Here is a 23,978-nt window from a genome sequence, read left to right as displayed (position 1 = left end):
TTTTTATGAGATGAATAATTATGAGTGAACAGCCTTGGAGTGATTTGGCTGAACCTGGAGCTTCCTCAATACGCCTCACGCTAATAGAATAACAAAAGCTGCTAACAGACACAGCCATGTGGCGTGTTATTACTGAGTGTGGTGCCAAAAAATGCTAACATGGACTATAACCCTTTGAATTATCCACCACCATATGTCCAAATGTTTATGGACACCTCTTCTAATGAATGCATTCAGCTATTTAAAGTTGCACCCATTGCTGATACAGATGTGCAAATGCACACAAGGCTTGTTTAGTCCCTGTACAGAAGCACTGCCAACAAAACAGAGCTCTTCGGAGCAGATAAACATGCTCCAGAAGCCTTCCCAAGTCCATCAGTATTTTATTCAACACCAGCGTGGAGGCTGCTGTCACTTACTTGTAGCCCACAAAACGAGGGGCATACTTCTGAATTTGGGTTTTGAAGTCAGAGGGGCTGATGGCTTCATTGCTCACTGATGTCCACAGAGTCTGAGTGAGCTTGGCAAACTCTGAAAACACACACATACAAACAGCGATGAGAAAAGAATGTGAGCAAAGACCTTCTGAAGCCTGCTTGGTTTGTGACGGTGACCTCAAACGGGGTCGGTAGAAACTAATTCCAGCTGAAAGACTCTTTCTTACCTTCCATGAGAGCTGCATTGGCCCTGCAGTTGTTGTTGAGGTCGGTGCGGTGTGTGTTCCGCAAGCAGTAGTCCCGCAGGTCATGAGTGTTGCTTAGACACTGCAGGATGGAGTTCATGAAACACTACAGAAAAAGTAGAAGGCGAGGGAGCTGTTGTAAATAATCAATGTTGTAAAAAAATAAATAAAACACAACTGCATTTTTCATGAAAATTCTCCATGGCTAAAGTTGAAGTGTTTGGGTTCATTTGTACTCACAGTATTCCCTAGGTTCCTCAGGCCCACAAGTCCCTGAGCGTTCTTGGAGTTCTGTGAGCAAGAAGACAGGGAGATACAGGGAGATATCTGTTAATACACTGAGATACACAAAATGGTAACTAGAGACGGGTACTAGAGAAGGAAACGCAAGTTAATGTGACAAGATTTAATTTACAAAACGTCTGGTGCTTTTTATTTTCATTATAAAATGTTGACAATATAAAGAACACTTATTTTAAATGGTTAAAAATGTTATAGTCAGCATTAAAAATTAAACATGATTTAGATAGTATCATAATATAATAAAAGGTGTACATTTATTGTTTGTGTACCTAAATATGTGTAAATTGATGGCACTGCAAAGCATTGAACTCTTCAAACAAGGACACACAGTGTCACTGATGTGATACACCAAAAACTACAGGAGTATTAACAGCACCACATTGTGAGAAAGTTAGATGGCAGATTCATGAACTGCTCTGCATTTAATAAAAATGAGAGGCTCAAGTGATGCATCTGTCTAAGCATTGGCCCCATCATTGGGAGAACACAGGTTCAATCCCTACAGAAATCTGTGGCCAGGAGTTCTAGAGAACATAATTGGCCTCATTCTCTCCAATTATAACATGGACGTCAGTGTGGGCATTTGTTAGCTGACGTAACAGAACTGGCAGTTAGCTCTGATGGAGGGCTTCATGTGACTATTTGGAAAAATTTTAAAAATTCACCCAAAATATTTAATATATCTCACAGATGGTTTTAATGGAACGGTATAGGTACCCTGCTTATAACTACTAAGCCTAAATACATTTTGATAACTAATCAAAAATAGAGCTCTACAATGCACTAATAATTAACAGACCACTTCATTAATCAGTGTGGTGTAATGCTGAAGAATACTAATGGTGTAGATGGATGGTGTGTGTGAGCTGCTCGCTCTGATTTCTCCAAACAGCATGTGGGCAGATTTGAAGTGAGACCCTGCTGCTCAGAACTCCTCCTAAACAAACAGCCTCCATCTGCCGCACCAAAACAAGCATAGCAACAAAACAACAACAAAGTGTTTATTAAAGCAAGGATTACTGTACAACAGCAAAACAGACACAGCGATACTACACTGTAGCTACAGGAGAAACTCCCGCAGTGTCCTCAGGAGAGCTTGAGAGATCATGATGGGAGATTGTGATTGCTCCGCCAAATCGTGCAGCTGAATTCTCCAGTGTCTAAGATTCTCAACGTGAACCATTGGTCATGTGAGCAAGACGCAGGGCAGAGCAAGGCTAGTCTTTAAAAGATTGGTATTTATAAAATTTTTGTATACTATACTACTTTTGTATACTACAGAATGTGGGGTCACAGAAACTGTACGTCACATATGTAATATATATGCATTATATATGTAATACATACATTAATATATACATACACCATGCAAAGCAAGAGTTTAGTAACCTGTAAAATTTAGACTAGTTTGACTGTTTGTTTGTATAGTAATACTGAAATTCTTGTTAATTGTTACTGTGTCTATGATAATGTGCATCTAATGTGATCTGTGATTAAAACCTAATAGCATCTGTTTTATTGTATACTCTTAAAAATAATGGGGCTTCAAATTGTTGTTTGTGGGATGCCATAGAAAAAAAACTCTCTTATTGCTGAGAGAAATGGTTCTAAACAGTGCTCACATGCCTACAACCTCTGCACAGGAATGTATGTAACAATGATAATAATAATGTGTCCCAAATGAAATAGCTATACTCTAATACCCACCTCTAATCCTAATATTAACCTCAGCACGCAAAAAGAATCACTGCAGTGACAGCTCCAAGAAAAACACTGCTGAAATTAGCTCATTATATCATACGGTTTATGAAAAGCAAAGCATACTGGCAGCTGTTCTTAAATTACAGGCATAAGGAACGAATACCTCCCCCTGCCAGAGGCTCCTGGCAGTATTTCAGTACGTCACTAGCTGATTTTGCACTCCTGAAAGTGTGATGACGCAGCGCTGTCAGCGTGTGCTCATCACGTGTGTGTACTTGTTCACGAGAGAGAGGCCAATTTACACCTGGTTTAAAATTGTACCCAACTAACAGTGCAGACTCCTCAGTTCAGTGAAAAACAACAGGTTCATGTTAGCTGGTATCTTCTCTGGAACGTTTACTGCTTTCCAGGCAAACCCTGCACAAAGCCAGTTCCAGGTAAGTGAGGCAGTACTGAACAGTTGAACTTTCCACTGATTAATGACTAACACTAATGACAAACCACATTCATGACCTATTACAACTAATTATGCAAATGTGGACAAATGTTCTCTCACACACACCCACCCCCACACACATACACTCGAGTAACTTATGTGCCAAATAAATGACCATTTTGGGGGATATGAAGTGATTAACCTGTATGTAGTATGTATGAGTATGTACACTCATAAAAATAAAGGGGCTTCAAATGGTTCTTTGAGGTATGCCATGGAAGAACCACTTTTAAGGCCATAAAGATGGCTATGTGTGTGTATAGAAGATGTGTGAATGTGCATAAGCTTAAAATTGGTAATGAATATATACATTAACTGATGGTTCTTCAGATCTTTAAAAGGTTCTTCACTTTCACACTCAAGACGGTTCTTTACTTTTAAAATATCAGTTTTTTGTGAACTCTTCAAAATAAAAGTGCTTGTGTGAAAGTGCAGAAAAAACACATTTAGTTCTATAATCATATACTTATCATATATCTTAAAAATAAAGGTGCTTCAAATGGCTCTTTAAATGATGGAAGGGCCACTTTTGTGGACCATTAGAAGAACCTTTTACTTTTAATAACATTTGTTTGTGTTACATATACCCACTTTTGGTTATATTCAGATTAGGTTCCATGTATGTAAAGGAGTTCTGTGTTGCGTAAAAGTAAAGAAGCTTTAAATTGGTAGAGAACCTGTACATCAAGTAATGGATCTTCAGACCCTTAAAATGTTCTTCACACTCAGTCTCTGTTATAAACATGGATCATTATAGAAAAACAAGTGGTTCTTCTATGGTATCGCTTACAGGAACCATTTGAAAAAAAAATTGAAAGAATAAAAGCACTCTTAAAAAAGAAGTGGTTCTTCTATGATGAACCACAGAAAAAAGATCTTGGTTCCATAAAGATGCATGTTTGTAATAGAGATGGTAATAGAAATGAAATAAAATTACATTAAGTGATGCTTTATTTAGAAGGTTCTTCAAGCAAACACTCAATCTCTATTACAAACACGGTTCCTTATAGACACAATAATGGTTCTTCTATGGCACAGCTTTCATAATCGATTGCACCACAAGCAACAAACCTTTATTTCTAAGAGTGTATACACCAATAACAATGTAGGTTCAAATAGGTTGCTACTCATTACTTGAAAACCTGTTGGACAGCATGGCAGTGGAATGATCTAACACACATAGCATCAAAATAGCTCCTGGATGACTGAAAACCCAAACAGCGTGCTCCGATGTTGTGTAATATGACTTCACTCCAGCCTGTAGGAGTTAATGCAGTGCTGATGAGTTTACTGAGTGGCCCTTAGTCACACAGCTGAGTCACTCTATACAACCAGCAGTGACAGATCGAGCCCCTCACACCTCCACACTAATCACATGCCTCGTGTGAGTGCCTCTGGCAAATGCACCTCAACACACACACTCTCCATCACACCCAAACCAGATTAGGCTGAGCAGAAGAGGTTTATGCAGTTCCCCACCCCAGGGTGTGTGGGTATGTGTGTGTGTGTGTGTTTGGGCCAGGCCTTTCTTTGTTGGGTCACCCAATAGTTCTCACGGTTGCCGCTGAACCGGGCCAGCACTGTTACGCTGAGGCAGAGCCTGAGTACCATCTTTTTTAGGCTGGTTGCTACCAGTGGGCGGAGCATGGCCGCTACCAGTGGGCGGAGCATGGCTCCATCTCTAATCACAGTGGTTGGCAAGGGTTGAAAGAAAAGGAGGAAGAACACAGTGTTCCTAACCTTAGTGTTTTTTGGGACGTCATAGGCTCAACAGCAAGTGAAAGCAGGCTTATGGTGCCAGCAGGCCACACGCACATACAAGCACACACATGCAAGCTGAGCCATAAAAGAAAAGCAGAATGTATAACAAGAAATTACATGATGTAAACTCTTTCCATTGGCAGAAAAAACAACGTATATCAATTTGCAGAATAATTTATACTCTAATTTAAATATTAATCAGAAATTATACTTTTTTTAGTCACAAACTAGCAAAATAACAACATTTCTACTTTTTTTGCAGCAAAAACTGTATAAAAATATCTAATCTCTTTTTATTGGCGGGATAGTGGCATGTATAGTCTTTTTCTACTAGTAGAATAACATCATGTAGGCTAAAATAATAATCATAAAAAAATAAAAACATAATGTATACTGTTATTATATTATTATTATTATTATTATTGTTATAATTACTACAACAATCTATGTTATTATTAAAGCAATGTTATAAATGAAATAAATATAATAAATAAATGAAAGACATGCATTAGCTAGAGTTCACTGAGTTCTCCTATATCTGAAGTAAATAGCCCTTCTGTGATTCTAGGAACCTCTTATCACAAGCTCTACTGATGAAGCACATTCCTCCAGAAACTAACTGCTTAGCTAGCCACTGGGCTGGCTGCATTATGCAACACCAGAGTGCTGTTATTGTTCTAAACATAGGCTGATGCAAAAGTTAGAACACCCTTGTTCACCTCTGTGGATTGCAAACAACTGAAAAAAAGTACTAAAGTAAATATATTAAACCTAAAAATAGGTAGAGGATTTGACCTTATTTACACTTCAAAAATCAGTAATACACATCACCTTACTTAGGGTGCCCAAACTTTTGCATTAGACTGTGTGGGCCAAAGCCCAGCCTTTAACGCCAATCGAGAGCATATAACTAGAGCACTCAAAGGCAAACCGAGGTCTGTGCCAACACCATGCTGATATACTGCCTCTAATCAAAAAAACAAACATACTTAATGCAATGCTTGAAAAAGCTTACACAGCGGCTATGTAGCACTGCATAAGTCACAGTGGCGTGCTGTCTGGCTTGCGTGCTTGACGGAGTATAACTGACCTTTGAATTTAATGGGTGCCTGATAAGGATGCTGGTCAGGTTAACCTGATATGCTGTATAGCACTTGAGGCACTATTCCCCATAAAGACTTATATTTCCATGGAACAATTGTTGAGCTAGTGCCAAGTACAAGTACAAGTCTTTGAGGGTCAAACGTCTGGATACATCTAGGTATACTGTCTTAAATAAGTGTGTTTTTGGAGCAGTGTGGGCTTTGTGAAGGTGTACATTTCTTTAAGTCATGCCATACAAGAACTATTTTTGTTCCATAAAGAACCATTTTGTCATTTTGAGCTGTGGGTGTAAAGAATCTTTAAATGGGTAAAGAACATTAACATTAACTTCTTTAAACATTTAAAGGGTTCTACACACATCTATCTCTTCTCCAAATAAGGTTCTGAATGGGACCGTAAATGGTTCTTCTATGGCAATGCTAAAAGAACCCTTTGCACCTTTATTTTTAAGAGTGTAGAAATGTGAAATGTACCCTACACAATGTCTTAGGGCTCGTACAGTATGTTTTCACATTACAACGATAACATTGCTGATTCTTACACTATCAGTGGTCAGTGTGATGAGCAGCAGGTGGCGCCAGGTGCAAAAAGCGCAAGACCAGTATTATGCAACTGTAGTGTGTGAGCTTGTGATCAGAAGAAGCCTAGCATGAAACCTACCTACAAGTCAACCACACATTAGCAACTCAGGCAGGTCTTTCCAAGCCAACACCTAATCTACTGCTCTACTTGTACTTGTGCGACACTCCATGTCGACTCAGAGTTTTAACAGTGAGAGCTTCAGACTTACAGCCTTAGGAGTCATTTGCTGAATTAGCCGACTGTCCAATAATAAATGTCACTCAGCTCTTTTCCAAGATAGACTTGACAAGCTAGACTCTGAGCCTAAGTCACCTGACTAAACTGAGAACTTCAACTCCCTGATGTTTGGCCTGTGCACCCTACAACTCTGAAGCATCAACCATACCACTGAGGCACAAAAACGTCCCACAAAGGAAAGCTAATAAAACAGAACCTATACTTGTCCATATCTTTTTTTCCCCCCCTGTCTTTGGGTGAAGACACCAGTTTCTTAGCTGTAAACCAGCAATGACCAGCTTTCCTGTCACTGTCACTAAGGTGTTGGTTCTTTTCCCACCCGTTTTCATACAAACTCCGCCCCTCCTCGGCTGGCATTGGCTGGCAGTTCTTACGTCAATTTCATTAAGAAACATTCAACACATGTCCACTGGCTTTTTCCATTTTACGCTCGTCTAGTGTCGCTCCCCATCCTGCGCCAACTATTGTCCTAACACTGGCTTATTCCATTTTCCATATTCCAGCTGCAGAAGGTCAAGCAGAATGGCAGCGCAAGACTCAAGTCACCCACAAGTCTGGTCGTCCTGACGCAGTACAGCTGCACAAGCCACAGGTTATAGATCCACCACCACAACTTAAATACATGCCTCAAGCGCAGTCGTCTTTACGCAGTACAGCTGCAAGTGCTGCACGGTATAGACCTGTCAAACACCCGTTCGCCTAGATACTGTACCAGCCACAGGTTATAGACCTGCCAGAGGTCCGGGTGCCATGACGCACTACAATTACCCCAGCCACAAGTTATAGACCTAATAGACTAGTGCAGGCGTCTGGACTTACTGCTGCTGGGTTATAAGTTCTAACACCTGACAGCTTTACTCAGCACTACTAGCACTGGGTGTGGGGAAAGGAGGGAGACTCTGCGGAGGTTCACCTTGGCTTGGTTGATCAGGAGCCCCACGAAGGTAGACACGAGCATGGAGCGGGACACCGACGGACTCTTCCTGCGCGTCTGCGTCTTGGTGAAGGGCAGCGGTGCCGCCGGGGGCTCCTCGGGCACAGTGACCGTGTAGGACTGCCGCGCACTCGGCATGACCACAGCAAGTCAGGACGGCTGGACAAAAGCAAAGTGAAAGCCGCGGTCGTATAGAGTAGCGTTTCTTCCAGCTCCACGCCGTTTCTAACGTGCCGTCCGTTCCTGTGCCGGTCAGGTGCGCGGTAAAAACGTCCTTGAGAGCATAAATATAGCGGAATGAACGGTGTGGAGGCGAAGGCGTGAGGGACAGCGCCAGCTAGCACGTCCAGAGGTTCCTTCAGCAGTAGTCCACAAACAGTGCAGCTCGTAGTCCAGTAGCCTGCGCTCCTGACACTGAAGAGTCTCGCCGCTGTAGCAGCTGTGTGTGTGTGTGTGTGTGTGTGTGTGAATGGTGTTAAAGCCCTCGTCCCTTTCGTTTTTTTACCCCGCTGTGTTGCACGCCCCTCCTCCCTCCCCCCGGCACTGACGTCACGCAGGCGCGAGGACGAGCCCTCCCCCGTTAAAACGCCCTCCCTCCTGCAGGCCGAGGTGAACAGAGCTCATCCTCGCGCCTGATTTTTCCTCGCGGATGTTTTTTTTTTTTTTTTTTGGGGGGGGGGGTTTGGGGGGCAACACGTGATACCCGTGTGCTGTAATCAGAGCCCCCTCCTCCCCAACCCTCGCCTCCAGCTTACGCCAAATTATGAATGAAAGTGGGGGAATGGCTGACCGAGTGCAGTGTTTCATAGGCTATATAAGCAGGACAGAAAGGTCACTCATTTTTCAGTTGCTCTCTGTAATACAGCTGTTAGGTCACATGTACTATATGTCCAAATGTTTGTGGACACTCCTTCTAATGAATACACTAAGCTACTTTATGCAACACCCATTGCTGACACAGATGTGCACACACTCCGCTTCTCTTGTCCCTGTAGAGAAGTAATGCCAATAGAATAGGACTCTTTGGAGCAGATACACATGAACCCATTGGCACCATGTCTAATGCCAGGCCACTGAGCTGTGGAGCAGCAAAACTGTGTCCTCTGGAATGACAGATGATGCTCCATTCAATACTTTTTGGACAAGTTAAAAAGATGGGGATGAGGTGGGCTGGTGATCATCCAACATCCATTCTTGTTGCTGAATGCAATCAAATACTCGCAGCAATGCTCCAATTTTTTTTTGGTTACTCCAACTAAAGCAGGATAAGCTCTAGATTTCGGACGAAACAATGAATTAACAGACGTACCAATACTTTGGTTCATGTAGTGTACTTAAGGGTAATAATAGGGAGCTTGTTGGCCCATGCCTGCAGGGACTACTTGCCCCAACCTAATCTAACCCTAGATTTTTCTGGGAAGATAAATCCCAGGAAAGTGGTCATTCAGATGGAAACATTTACTGAGAGACATCCAGTACATTTGTTAAGATTAGATCTGGCCTCATCACTTGATCAGGAGAGATAAAAGCAGAGGGGGTGGGGCATTTTACCCTGGGGGGCTTCTTCTCCCCCAGGTTGCCCTACATTCAGACAAAGACAGAATAAAGCAAACAGTATGACACATAAACTACTATGTGAATATTAATACATATTATTAGACATAGATTATTATTTCTACTAGTAAATGTATACACATAAAATACAGATTGCTAATTACATCGTTACACACACACACACACACACACACACACACACACACACACACATTCTCTTCTTGTGGTTGGTGTGGTAATGCTAGTGGTATCTCCATGGCAGGTCTGCTAGACAAGACTGCTAACACTTCACTGAAACAGGAGTAAATGGTCCCCCTTGGATGAGGACATCTGCCAAACAGCATGAGCGTAATTATAGTCATAATCATAGAACTAAATGTTTTTCAGACCTAGAATAAGCCTAAGGTTCCAAAACTAAGCTTAATCCATGTCCACAAACTGTCTACTTCTGTCTAATTTCTATGAGTAGTACTACTGTAGGGCAGCTAATAGTTAAAAAAAATGCAGGGAAATATTAACACAAATGTTCAATCTTACTGTATTATATCATACTTCCAACCCTGACTTTTGGACCCAGTGAGTCTCAGAGCGTCACTAACGTTGCTGTAATTCTTGGCAGGGTTCTGAAACGTGTGCTGAGAACGAACGCCAGCGGTGAGTCACCCCATATGACCGCCACAGAACTAATCTCTCTGTGCTCAAAGAGCCTCTCCACCTCTGCAGCCCCTTTAGACACCATTACCGCCAGCCACGGCAAGGCGAGTGTGTTTATTGCTCCCTCATGGGCAGCAATTCGGAATTAATGACTTAGCTCCGCGTGCCCAGAGCAGAGGGTTCATTACGTTTAGCTCCTTCCCCATTTGAAGAAGTCGAGCCACCTGCATAAGGTGAAAAGGCGACAATTGGAAAGACAATTAGGCATCCATCAGAAGCAGCTTCGTTCCTTCTGTTCTGGGTCAGCACACATACAGAATATTATGGCTCCACACATGAGAACCACCAACACAAACAGCAACAGATCAGAGCTTCTGTCTCTGATTTTACATCCGCAGGATGGACCAACTAGGTAGGAGTGTCTAATAGAGTAGACAGTGAGTGAGCACAGTCTGTAAAAACCCCAGCACTCGTACCAGTGCAATACAGTAGCACGCCACCACCACCACGTCAGAGTCGCTGCAGTGCTGAGAATGACCCACCATCCAAATAATACCTGCTCTGTGGTGGTCCTGTGGGGGTGAGAAGAGGCTAACAAAGTATGCAGAGAAACAGATGGACTACAGTCTGTAATTATAGAACGACACAGTGCTCCTATATGGTAAGTGAAACTGATAAAATGGACAGTGAGTGTAGAAACAAGCAGATGTCTTAAAAGAAGTGGCCGGTCAGTGTATTTACATTTATTAACAATGGAAGTCTTATTCATTGTATTTGCTTAAATTAACCGGATGTTTTAGCTAAAGATAAAGTAGAGCATATAGGTATTGATGGATATTGGTATTCAACCGAATGCTGGATCAGATACTGGCGTGAACGAAGATTAATCAGTTCCAATGTGTTCCATGTGACACTCACACTAGGTTGAAGTTAGATATGTATTTTCTGGAGGGAGTAGTAGAGTGTTTGAGAGGTTTTGAGCATGATGGGCTACTGTTAGCCTATTTAAATGACGTATTCAATTATGATCAGAATTGTGAACTAATATTTTTAAGCTTACAATTTTATAAAGAATAGTTTTAAAGGTTTTAGTATCAGTGCTGCAAAAGAATAAGCAGTACTATCCAAACTCTAGTTTTACAGACTTTTACATCTAGCTCCTAAGTCCTCACCATTTACATGTGTAATTTTTGGTGGACCTGTTCACAAATGATAGGTGCTCAAAACAACATTTTCATTTACAGCAGAAATGCATCGCTTCTATAGAAATAACAGAGATTTAGCAAAAATGTCCTAAGCCCATCACAAGAGCTTACATCTGCCTGCAGACGACCTCATGATCTTAGAACTAGTAAATGATGACCCCAAATGAGAAGGTCAACACAGTACAAAGCCCCAACGGCAGCTATCTGGCACTGTATGTACATTATAAAGCCTAGTAATGCATTCTCTCTCTCTTACACTCTCCACATTTCTCTCTCTCTCACTACCAGCTTATTACATAAGAAGCATCAGAAGCCGTAGCGAAGCGGCCTATTCTGTGCAAATAATTGCATTCATCTTACGAAACGCCACTCTGAATCAAGCTTATGTAAGGCCTGTTTTGAAGCTGTGAGTCGAGCCTGCAGATGATGCCAGCCATACTTTACTCCACCAGCCATGGACGTGCCAAAACACCACATTGCCATGACTAAGAGGTGTGATAGAAAGAGACACCAGGAGAGTGAGAATGACAGAGAGGGAGAGCAAGAGGAACGGAAAGAAAGAGAAGCGTGCTTTGAAGACCTGAGTAAATGCAGATACACACCATCACACCAACACACACACACACGCATGATGACTGTGTCTGAGAAGTGGTTACATTCTCCAGGGCTCCACAGAGAAAAGAGTGAGCAGCACCATCTGGTTCCCTCCATCCCTGCCTCCCGCTCTTCCACGCTCCCTCGCTTGCATATACACACACATACACACGATGTGCTGACCCTTTGGGGCAGAAAGCGCAGAAGGACAAAAGAAAAAAAGAAAAAAAAAAACAAAACATAAAAATCACTCTCTCTGCTGTGGCATTAGCCTAAGCCCATTACACAAGTGCTTAACCCACAAACGGCTACACACAGGGTGACTGAGGGCTGTTTACGTAAGTGGGCTAATCATTATGCTAGGCTAGTGAGCTTGCACAATGGGCGTTCTTAACTGGAGCACTATTGCTAAGATACTTAAACTTATAGCTGGACAGGTCTGATGACTGTAGTACTACAGTTTGACTAATGTCAAAGTTTACAGTCTTAAGGCGACATTTTGTAGCATTTTGTTGCCACTCCAGACTCAGAACGCTGCTAAATGCACTGTGTACTTTGGTGAAGCGGGCAGAACAACACTTGGGAAATTTCTATGTAAACAAGATATTTTTGTAAAATCCTGTCATATTGCATATGTCCTTAGTCCACATGATTCACTTTCAGTGATGGTTCTGTATCGCTCAGATCTTCCAGAAATGCATGTGAAATGCATGTCCTTCTTGAGGGGTGGTTCAAAACATTAATTACACGTCCTGATGCTTATAATGCTGCTTTAAAGCCTGAGTACAAAAATCCAATTTACTCAATTTTATAAATGTAGATTTCAGATGCGTAGTGGGACCAACACCTCTCTTCCTGTGGCAGACCCAGGTTTGATTCCAGACATACCAGCTGTGGCCTAAGGGTTAGCGAAGCAGGCTTGAGACCTAAAGCTCACTGTTTGATTCCCTAGACCGGCACTCTTGAGCAAGGCATCTAACTCCCAATTTCTTCACAGGCTCGGAGGTGGCTGCTCTCTGCTACGGGTGTGTGCTTTCACTGTCCTAATCACTAGTGTGAGTGTGTGTGTGTTCACAGCCACAGATGAGTCAAATGCGGATGCTGAATTCTGTTGTACTGCTGTGCGGTGGCGGTAAAGTGTGCTTAATCTAATCTTAATCTCATCTAATCAATAAGAGTTCTCGGACAAGACTACTAACGCTACATTCTCCAGCCTGGATAACTCGATTCAAATGTAAATAATTCTGGATAAGAGCACCAGCCAAATGCCATAAATGTGAATGCAACCTGTTTAATGATGTTTCATTAGTTTCACTGGTGCTATGTGGCTAGCATTACAGCATTACAGAGTTATCGAGTAATCTCAAGTAGCCTTCACACTGTCTGACACAACATCACCTATAAAAATGGACAGCTAAAAACAGGAGCAGCAGTGACCTTGAAGCTTGAATAGCCCTAGCCCTAGTGTATCTCTAGTGTGAAAACAAAGATGCTAACTCCGTACACCAAAATGTGGCTTGACTGATCAGCTATGTTTGTGTTTAGAGAAAAACTGTATATATTTACCCTTTTACCAATCTGTCGCTTTAAGTGCCTCGTAACTTAACTATTAACTGCCAAGACAAGAGAGATTCTGTTTAAAGCAGGTTAGTGGGCAAGAAAGTGCTGAGTCAGCATGTGAGCGGATTAAGAGGTGAGTCTAATGTGGATCCCTCAGTCTGACATTTAGAGTCTTTTGGAAATTATAACCACTGACAGGTGATCGGATAAATATTGATTATCTGGTTACATCTGGTCCCTGTAGGGAAGTGTGACCAATAGATTAGGACTCTGAAGCAGACAAACATGAACCTATTGGCACCATGCCTAATGCCAGTCATGGGCTAGAGGGTGAACACTACAGTGAATGTATGTAGGTGGGTACAGGATTGTGAATGGGGGCTTGTGGCGCGCGTGCAGCTTTGGAAGTGCTTTGTTTAGCTATAAACACAGAGAGCATCCATTCACCTCTGTACTGGCAGTGTAAACACACACACACACACGCACACACTCTCTCTCTCAGGAAGAGGAACACAGGCAAAGATAGAAAGGAAGGGAAGATGTGTGTGTGTGTGTGTGTGTGTGTGTGTGTGTTCGCGTGTGTGAGGAGGGCACAATCTATTCTAAGCCTCAGTGCAGACGGAGTGATGTCACCAGGACCACTGCAGTGACTCAGTCTGGACCCGCCAGTCAAAAATAGAAGCACAACATCGCACTGACCTCTAAATGATTCCAGTACCTCATGGCGCACACTGCGCAACAGATACACACACATCCACAAAATACTACAGTGACGTAAATGACTTCAGATCACATCACAGAATGCACAAAACACCAACACCAGCAGCATACACCTACACACATACACACAGGACATTACACGACACACAAAACATCAGTCACTTCCCGTGATGCAGCATCGCACACATCACAACTACCGTGATACATGTCACACGGAACAACAGGGCACAGCAAACACACCTGAAAAACAACAGTCAACACGCAAGGTGCTTGTTAAAACAGTAAAGTACGTCACATGGAATTAACGCCAGTTCCTCAAATCGTTACGCAGTTTCTGACACGGCATAGAAGTAGACAACAGTACGTTGTACAGCTGAATAGTCTGAATTATGTCCATTTTAAGGAATGAAATGTATGTCTAATAGTGACAGAAATCACATAAGCATTGTTAGCTACATATACGTAATGTCCAAATGTTTGTGGACACCCCTTCTAATGAATGCATTCAGCTACTTTAGGTTGCACCCATTGCTGACACAGATGTGCAAATGTATACATACAGGTTGTCTAGTCCCTGTAGAGAAGTACAGCCAATAGATTAGCACTCTCTGGAGCAGATAAACATAAAGCTATTGGCACCATGTCTAATGCCATGCTTGTGCTAGAGGAGTATAAAGCCCCTCAGTATTGAGCTGTGGAGCAGTGGAACTGTGTTCTCTAGAATAATGGTGCTCCATCTAGTACTTTGGGGATAAGTTTGGGATGAAGTGGGGTGGTGATCATCCAACTTCCTGACCTTACTAACTGGAGAAGGAACTGCAGGCTGTGCGGTGAGTGAGTGAAGTTTGTTTCTGTGATATAGCAACAAGCTACTTGTTAAGGAACTATAATCTGGAGGAAGAAAATGCTAACATTAAAATATATTATATGTTTTTTTCATGACTCAATTTATTTGTTTTCATACTTTATTTATTTTCCAAACTGTTGTAGAAAAGCAATAGAACACTCAAGGTTGTGTTTTATAGTGAAATATGTCAACGAAATATAGACTTAATCATAGCTGTGCTGTTATTTCACAATAACACACTCCTTCTTGTGTTCTATTGATTTAATAACACCTATTTTAATTGGAAATGTCTGGTCATATTTAGCCATTAATACTTTAGCCATTGATACAGTGGCGGATGAACTATGCAAAACAAATAAAAATATTAAAATATTAATATAATAAATATGCACCGTTGTTTTACTATTACAACTAGAGGTGCAGGACAAATTGTTTTCCAATCATTATTGTGATATGAGTTTCCATAATAAACACAACATTAAAAACGGTCATTGTCATTAACCGCACTGATGATAACCTTACAAGCAGAACCAGATTGACGTTATTAGATTGGTGAGATCATAGCGTTAGTCAGTTACAAAACACACAGAACAGCTCAAAATGACTATTTCTTGCAACACTAGCCTTAAGTGAGTAGTCTCACTCTCAGATGCATGTGTTAAATCTTTGAAGCAGTATTGTGTACTGATGCCGTATCTGTTTGTAATAAGTTACTGAACACATTCAGGTTTGTTAATGTGTGTTTTAGCACATCTCCAAGGGTCTATTTCATTTTAACCTGTCCATATCTTTAACTGTTTCTAGGTCTACTAACAACTTCTGAGAATATAAGCAAAGTAAACAGCTCAGCCTTAACCACTACTTACAAGCTTCCTCTACTTACATGTCAGTTTGCAGAGCTGATCACCGAATGTGTTACTGACTATCTCACGCTCCAGGACTTGAATCAATGACCACAAGTTGACCGCAAGGCATAATATTGTCTACAAGGTAACGTTGTCCAATCAAACCTACACCAAAAAATTGTGCGCAGAATTCACTTTCTTACATTTACAGCATTTCCCTAACACACATATCCAGAGCAACCTGCGTTTCAATCATGGTACAGAAGTAAGTAAATGTAGTGTTAGGAGTCGTGTTCATAAACTCTTACTGGTGAACATTTTTAGGAAACTGATTCCAGCAAATAATGCCTCAATGTCTTAATAGCTCAAGTAATTTAGTGCAAAGAGTGGCATAAAGAAAAGAGAAAAAAGAAAAAAGAAAATTAATATATTGACATAACTGACGGTGCATCTAGAAAATGTCCAAGACACATCTAACAGTGATCAGATTAGTGCTGGGCTATATGACCTAAAATCAGTATCACAATTATCATTAATCCCATCTTTGTTGCCTCTAGGTCACATCTGTAAGTATGTTTTTAAGGGGACAGCACATGATTGCACACAGTGAGGAATGTACTAATAGAATTGAACAAATCTAAACTTATATAATCAACATTGACAAGACTACATCCATTAGAGCTTCTGAATGTTTAGGCAGTTAACTTCTGACTAATTGCCCAGCTCTAGATCAGATGTGATTATAAGTGAACTCATTTAGGAAACCTAATTCATAGCAATTCATCTGGCTCACACTAAATCAAATCATATCAAATCAAATTTTCAAGCAGCTTCATAGAAATCTGGTCATTAGACAAAAGGTCAACAAAACACATTAATGGACAATGATCATGCGTCAAACGGTATATCAAATTAGTTGAATTGTATTTATTAACGATAGTTTTACATTGTCGCCACAAACAAAGCAAATGAAATGTGACGTCAACCACCCACAAAAGTATAACAACTACCAGAGCAAATGGGAAATGTGTGTCAAATTGGTTAAGTGGAACAATCGATGGTTATGTTCACATTAGAAGCGTCATTGCTGAATTTCGTGTGGGTGACATGTTGGTGATTCATTCGTGTGAATACACCTATGCACTGGAATGACCCACCTGCGCACATCTAGATCAATAACATTACGTGAATGGGCCACTTGCATCATCAACAACATCAAATGAACTAATTAGCAGCGCAGGCCGTAGTCGAACAGCTCTCAGCTGTTTGTTGTCAGAGCAAGAGCAAGATGATACCAGTAAGAAGTCAGATGCATTGCTTTTACAGCATTAACTGCTGCCATGCTGCATGCACATCATTACAAATTCTGATTTCTCTGATCATATTTGATAAGATGGGATGTATGCACAGATACACTATATGGACAAAAGTATTAGGATTCATAGTTCCTCTGACATCAAGTGTAAAAAAAAAGTTTATCCTGCTTTTGTTGGAGTAATTGTCTCTGCTGTCCAGGGAAGGCTTTCTACTACTACTGAGAGGATACAATGTGACAATGTGAGCGTAAGTGAGGTCAGAGTGATGGATCAGTACTACCTCATCTCATCCCCTACTTCCTAACTCATCCCAAATGTATTGAATGGAGCACTATCATTCCAGAGAACACAGTTCCACTGCTGCACAGGTTAATGCTGGGGGAGTTTACACCATCTAGCCCACCATCTGGCATTATGCATGGTGCCAGTAGGTTCATGTTTTCTTAGTAATGCAAAAGCAGTCTATGAATGCTGACTCCTTAAAGGAAGCTGGCTTCCCTCAACGATGTACTAAACAGCTACTATGATAATTCCACAGAGCAGCTCAGGTTACCATCTTAGAAATGTCATGAACAACTCAAGGAACTTTGACCTCTTTTGACCTTTTAGTAGAGCAAAGGCCACCCTTTGACTTCTGTACTTTCAGGGTCACAGGGTTGATGAGTGATGAATCTTCTGTATGATCCCTTTGAAACCCCTTGGACAGGGTGTTTCTGGATTTGAACATAATTTTTAAGCAGTGAAAATAAAATTGTGTACTTGACTAGATATGAAGAGATTACAGAGAAATACTCAAATCCACCCAATACAATCCATACATCCAACACACTCCTAATGCAAGTTTAAACCCCTAATATTACCAATGATTTTCTGCATTTCTCTGAATTTTCAAAACAGCAATGTGGTCCACTGACTGTCCACCAAGCCAAACTTTCATTTGGAAGCCACAAGTGTGCATATCCTTTGCCCTACTAGGAAGTCAAAGGAGGGCAAGGTTCCTCAAGGTGTTCAAGACATTCCTTTGCCGGCAACCTGACCTGCTCTATGGGTTTATCACAGTACAAATCTGATAGCTGAGATGCCTGTGGTCTCATTACAGCAGAGACAAAAAGACAGTGATGCAGACAGAAAGACACAGGCAAACAGATAGAGACAGGATTAATGATGTGTATACAAACTACCCTGGAACAGTATGACAGTGGCCTAGGTCGCTAATCACCGATTAGTGACTGTTCCCAAATCATTAGAAATCAAAGCATCCACAAAACATACAATAAGTCAGTCAAAAAATGGCATCCTGAGCTGCTTAAACCCTTAATAGCATTACAGTGTAAAAACATTAGACAAAAGGAAACAATGACTTTAGCCAATAAAAATGTTAAAGGGAAAATATATAAAAAATATATATATATATTCCTGTTATAATTGAAAAAGAAAACAAAAAATATCAACACTGCAAGTCAATCCAAAATTCTGAATGATGGGATCTACATATAAAGTTATTCATTCACAGACATGTGCACAATAGCCCAAACTTAAGTAATATCACAAAACTAAGATTTCTTGACTCGTTTCAAGGTATCAAATGGGCTGTGTTTCCTGGAGACTTCCTCTGGCAGTTGGTGAGTTGAGAAATAATTGCTCACTCAAAAGAGGCAGGTTGCGAATCTAAGACTGCCAGGTTCTAGGAAAACCTTATGCAGGTTACAATTTTTCCAGGCAAGCAGTGTGCTGGAACTCATGCACGCCTTGAGCTATCCACACTATACACTCAGTCTGAGAGTGCTTATGATCGTGTTGGAAGTGGAAAAGTTGCAAAACCACAGCTATGACAGACTCCAGTGCAGAATTATAAGGTAACGAGACACAGTAGAGCTGCTGGAGGAAATCCTCGGGTACTTTGGCCTCAGCTATGATAGCTGAAGGCCAGCCACAAGCTATTCAATGTTACATAATATCTAAGGCTTAGCTGCTGGCTCATATGAGAGGCCATAGTGCACTCAGCAACCAGGCAGCTACCAGTTGCAAAAAAAAAAAAAAGTGAAAGAAGTTATCTAATCATGATTAAATGTACCATATGATTTAATAAAGCAATCTCCTTAACTGTATTAACACTTAGTCAGGCATGTGCATTGTAAATGAAAGCCTTGTATCTACATTTTTGTTATTTTCTACTTTTTGAACCTGGAAGTTGTTTGTTACATTGTGTCAAAATGTCATGATGATTGGTCCAATGAAAATTATCCTTTTCACATTGAGTTCCATTGAATGTTTTTCTTTTCATTAAAGTTGCCATTAGTAAGTTCAGACCATGCCATCAGCATATGAACATTTGTGAAGAGAATGTGTGTCAGGGGGGAAACCTTTGGGCTGGAGTTCGAGGGGCTTCTGCTTTGTGGTTTAAGGGCAGAAGGCCAGAAGTTGTGAATACTTTATTGTGAATACGTGGACAAGATAGAGATGGAATTTCAAGGAAGATTTCATTTGAAACAGGACAGACTTTAGGCATGTCCTGCCTCCCTAAAATTCAGTTACTTCATACTTCATAAATTTTGGAGATACAGGTTTGTGTGTGACAGTGAAAATATTTCCCCCCTTATTTTAAGAATAACAGTAAATATCAAATCATAGCCATAAAATAACACATACAGAACAAAGACTTGCCCCTTATCCTCATCAGCCATGCATCTAAAAAATGTCACCATGCCCAAAGCTATCTTGGGGGGGGGAATGGGGGGGGGGTGTAGATAGAAGACCTGCAGCCTTCCCTAGAGTCTCAATTCCTTTATTGGCATTTTTGATCTATAAATAAGCATCTATTACCAGTACTTGACCTCACTAATGATTTCATGGCCAAATGCCATTAAATCCTTATAGCAATGTTTCATAATCTTGTGTAAGGTCTTTACAAAAGAGTAAAGACTGGAACTGCAGCAAAAGGGAAAACAAACTCTGTATTATTACCCTTGATTTCAAAAACTCTGATTTTAAACTCTGGAGGACCAGGTGTCCTCAAACTTTTGGACATAGTGTGATTTCACATATCAACTATTTTAGAAACAACTGCCATGCATTTAGGCATAAGCTTTTGGATCTTTGCCAGGTTTGTCCAAACATGTGACTGGTAGTATATGCATATACAGTGTGCATAATGTGCACTCCTCTAAATAAAGATGCCAAAAAGGAAGCAGTGCTATAGAACAGCAAAGTTTGAATCACTGTAAAATGTCCAAGCATGAGGAAACTTCATAAAGAATTACCATTAATTATAAAGTCTTTGTCAGAACAGTATGTACGTCATGAACTGCCTAGGAACCTTTATCTTTGAGAGATGTAATGTGTGAGGAAAAGGAAAAAAAGGATGGGGACAGAAGAAAGTAAGGTGAATAGCTTTAAAGAGATGGAGATTTTCCACTGTGACACTTTATCAGTACAAGAGAGGACCTGCAGTGGGTCCCGAAAAAAGAGTCAATGTCCTTTTCGATTGAAAGAGCCTTTCTTTCTATCGCTATCCTTAATCTGAGCTCCATGGCTTCTGTCAGGCACACACACAGACAGGTAGAGAATAACCAGACCCTGGACAGTGAAAAGAACTTGAGAGCTTTAAGCAAACAGTAACATCTATTATTAGCCAGTAAAGGGGTCTGTGTGTTCTTTTAGTGGTGTGATGAGGCATCCTTATCCAGGCTTAGAACACTTTGGTTGAAAACAAAATGAAACCCCATTTATGTTTTAAGACATGACGTACATTGACCATTTTTCTCTTCATGTCTAAATTATGGTATGGTCATTCAAATTGGCTGCCCCTCCATTTAGCTCTGTGGACTAGTTTATTATATTTTGAAGGACGTAAGAAAGTCTGACACAATTGAAGAGATGGATGCATTTGGAGTGAGTTGAGAGAAGTTTTTAAGCCCGCATTTACAGAGACTGGTGACAGTCTAGTGCAGTGTATTTCATGTTGTAAACTAAGGAAGCAAACATGCTGTGGCTGATCGTCTGCATCGGGAGTAAGTGGTAAATTATGTAAAAATGTTTCTTTTATGAACTATTCCTTTTCCCAACAACTGAACAAACTATTAAAAGTAGCATTAGACCAGTTAAACAATAAGATACAGTGTTTGATAAAACTAACAGGTTACTATGCTATTAAATATTATATACATTCATACTAAACTCCCCACTAGGTGATGTTAAGGTTGTTTCCAGTTGTAAAACAAGAAAACCTGGTCTACAATATTCTGCATTGGGCCAACAACATTTCGGTTTCATTACTCCCATACAAATTATGATCATATGATACTGCCTAGCCCAAAGAATGAAACCACTAACTTGTTCACAGCCTGGTTCGGTTGTGCCTTGAGATCTTTTGGTCATTTTAAGGGGAAGCTCTGTAGCAACATCTACTAATGCTGATAAAAGGCTACACTAATTGTGTGCTAGAGATAAGCAAAGTAAAAATGCAGAACATCCATGTGTTCACAGCCGCGAGTGTCTGTGTGATTTCATAAAGGTTAGAGGTTTACAGCGACAGCTGGAGTTGCACTTATCATAGAGATTATAGAGAACGGTGAGTATATGTGTGAGAGGGAAAAAATAGAAAGAGAGACAGAGAAAAGCAGCAGTCATACCAACAGAGATTCAAATCATTACATTGTAGCAGTTCCCTGCTGTGTATACTGTAGGTCAAATGTTTTAGGACACTGTCCAGTCTTTGGTTCATTTATTATTATTGTATGTTTTCAGTTACAGTAAAAGAAAGGAAAATTCCTGCAAATGTTTTAACATCAAACAGGAATCTATTAATACTTATATAAAAAATTATTTAATAATTTGAAAAATTTGAGGGAATTAATTAATTAATTAATTAATGTCAGTTTTCCTTTTTAAACTGTCTTTAAAGCACATGTTGAACATCAAGGGTATTTGAAACCGCGTGTCTTTTCTCAAAAGAAAAACAGCCATTGCAAACATTTAAACAAATATAAATGTGCCTTATAAAGTATCATTTCAATAAAACAAACAAATAGACGAAAGAAGTAATGGCCAAAATCCTGTTTATAAGCAGACCACACAGAAGCCAACTGCTCAACCTTGCTCTGACCTACAAATGAGCTGTAGCTTATAGAGAGCCTTACATAAAAGTGTGTGTGTGTGTGTTTGTGTGTGTGTGTGTGTGTGTGTATTAACTGTTTGACAATAGGGCTGCTGTAGGAGCAATTTTTCTATGCCCATATGATGGTAGTGTGGCATGTATGCATGTAAAACACTATTTTGGTTTATGTGTTTAATACTTAATTAACATTAAAAAATATACTTTTGTCTATATAGTATATGTCCCATATATTGTTACGAGATAATCAACATTATTCACTTCATCTATGAGTGTGTATTATGTTCTGGCTCATTGCTATATGTACAGTGGCATGCAAAAGTTTGAGCAACCCAGTTAAAGTTAAAGCTGTCACTGAGGTTAAGTGTAGTTAAGTGAGTAGAATATAAACTCATCTCCAAAAAGCATAAAGATAAGAATGAAACATTATTTTTAACATTATGAGCAAAATGTTCTCAAGCCAGATGGGCAGTGTAAGCACACAATGAATCAGAGAGAGAGAGAGAGAGAGACACTCCAAATCACAAAGCAAGCCATCTGCCCGTCACCCCTGATGAACCCTGCACACTGGAGTAATCTGTGGATCCGATATGGCACGCTGCAAGGTCGGAGACAGCCTGTCCCACATCAGCTCCAAATCATCCATGATTGCAACTCTCGTGGCTGCCCTTATCCAAAACCACTTCTGCAGTACATTTTGGTAATGCTGTATTCGTGACAACATCCAAAGAAAATAACATGACAAAAATATGGGCTGTGTGGTGGGACAACACAGATCAAAGTGCATTCTTAGTAACATGAGCATTTTTGCATATCATTCATTCATGCTAAACACCTCCAGTCCCGCCACTTACATCCCGCATGCCAAATATGGTCAATATTAGGACAATATCCTGAGGATCACATGTATCCTCCATATACAGGTGATATTTTTGTAGAAAACTTCCTGTGGTGCTATTCCTTTTAAGAATGTGGAGGTTATTACATGCAACTGACCAATAATCATGTGGCCTGCTGCCCCAAGAAAGATGACTTAGTATGTAAATAATTTTCCCTTTAACCCATATGCAGTCGATGAGACACATTGGTGTCCAAACGTTTTTTCTTCAAGGCTAGTGTAGCTAGCAGGATGGAATCCTATACCCCACCTAGGTCTTTTGTTGGTGACGGTTAACAGTCTAAGTGCAGAGCCTGGACTTATTTACCACTGGTTTATAAACTATTCATCTTCTTTCCAAACAACTAATTCTGTCATGAGGGGAATTGTTTAGACTGACTTACAGGTTTTTCTCACTGCTCCTAGTATAGACCAGTTGAAAGCAAAATATACCAAAACACAAAACCACACAAGCACAATAGCAACGTCAATCCAATACTCACGCCACTTCAGGATATTAATCCCGAACAAGCCCCTGTGTGTTATTTTTATTAGTGGCAGTAGTGTTAGTAATAGCAGTAGCAGAAGTAGTAATGGTAATGGTAGTAATAGTAGGGTAGTTGTTGGAGTGATAGTTGTAGTAGTAGTAGTAGTTGTAGTGATTGTAGAAGTTGGGATAGTAGTAGTAGTAGTGGTAGTAATACCAGTAGTAGTAGTTGTTGTTGTTGTAGTAGTAGTAGTAATAGTAGTGATTATAGTAGTGGAAGTGGTAGTTGTAGGAGTGATAGTGATAGTAGTTGTCCAATTAATTGTGGTGGTAGTATTAGTAGTGGTAGTAGAAGTAGTAGTGGTAGTAGTGGTAGTAGTAGTTGTAGGGATAGTAGTAGTAGAGG

At 40.4% G+C, this 23,978-nt stretch overlaps 1 protein-coding gene across 2 annotated transcripts in view; it reads right to left on the bottom strand.

Annotated features, from left to right (window-relative positions):
• The window catches only part of usp2b (ubiquitin specific peptidase 2b), a 45,417-nt gene that overhangs the window by 3,651 nt on the left and 17,788 nt on the right, over window positions 1–23,978 (bottom strand). Inside the window, exons 1-4 of one of the 2 annotated variants that reach the window (XM_072671746.1) lie at window positions 7,780–8,250; window positions 923–973; window positions 665–788; window positions 420–531 (exon numbers count right to left, since the gene is read on the bottom strand). In XM_072671746.1, the coding sequence (XP_072527847.1) occupies window positions 420–531; window positions 665–788; window positions 923–973; window positions 7,780–7,938 (446 nt within the window). In that variant the 5' untranslated portion in view covers window positions 7,939–8,250. Of the gene's footprint in view, window positions 1–419; window positions 532–664; window positions 789–922; window positions 974–7,779; window positions 8,251–23,978 lie in introns of those variants that run through there. The other variant, XM_072671663.1, reaches the window with a different exon arrangement.

This window comes from Salminus brasiliensis, chromosome 1, assembly GCF_030463535.1.
Source record: "Salminus brasiliensis chromosome 1, fSalBra1.hap2, whole genome shotgun sequence".
Classification (NCBI taxonomy): Eukaryota; Metazoa; Chordata; class Actinopteri; order Characiformes; family Bryconidae; genus Salminus; species Salminus brasiliensis.
This window is presented reverse-complemented; position numbering and strand designations above follow the sequence as displayed.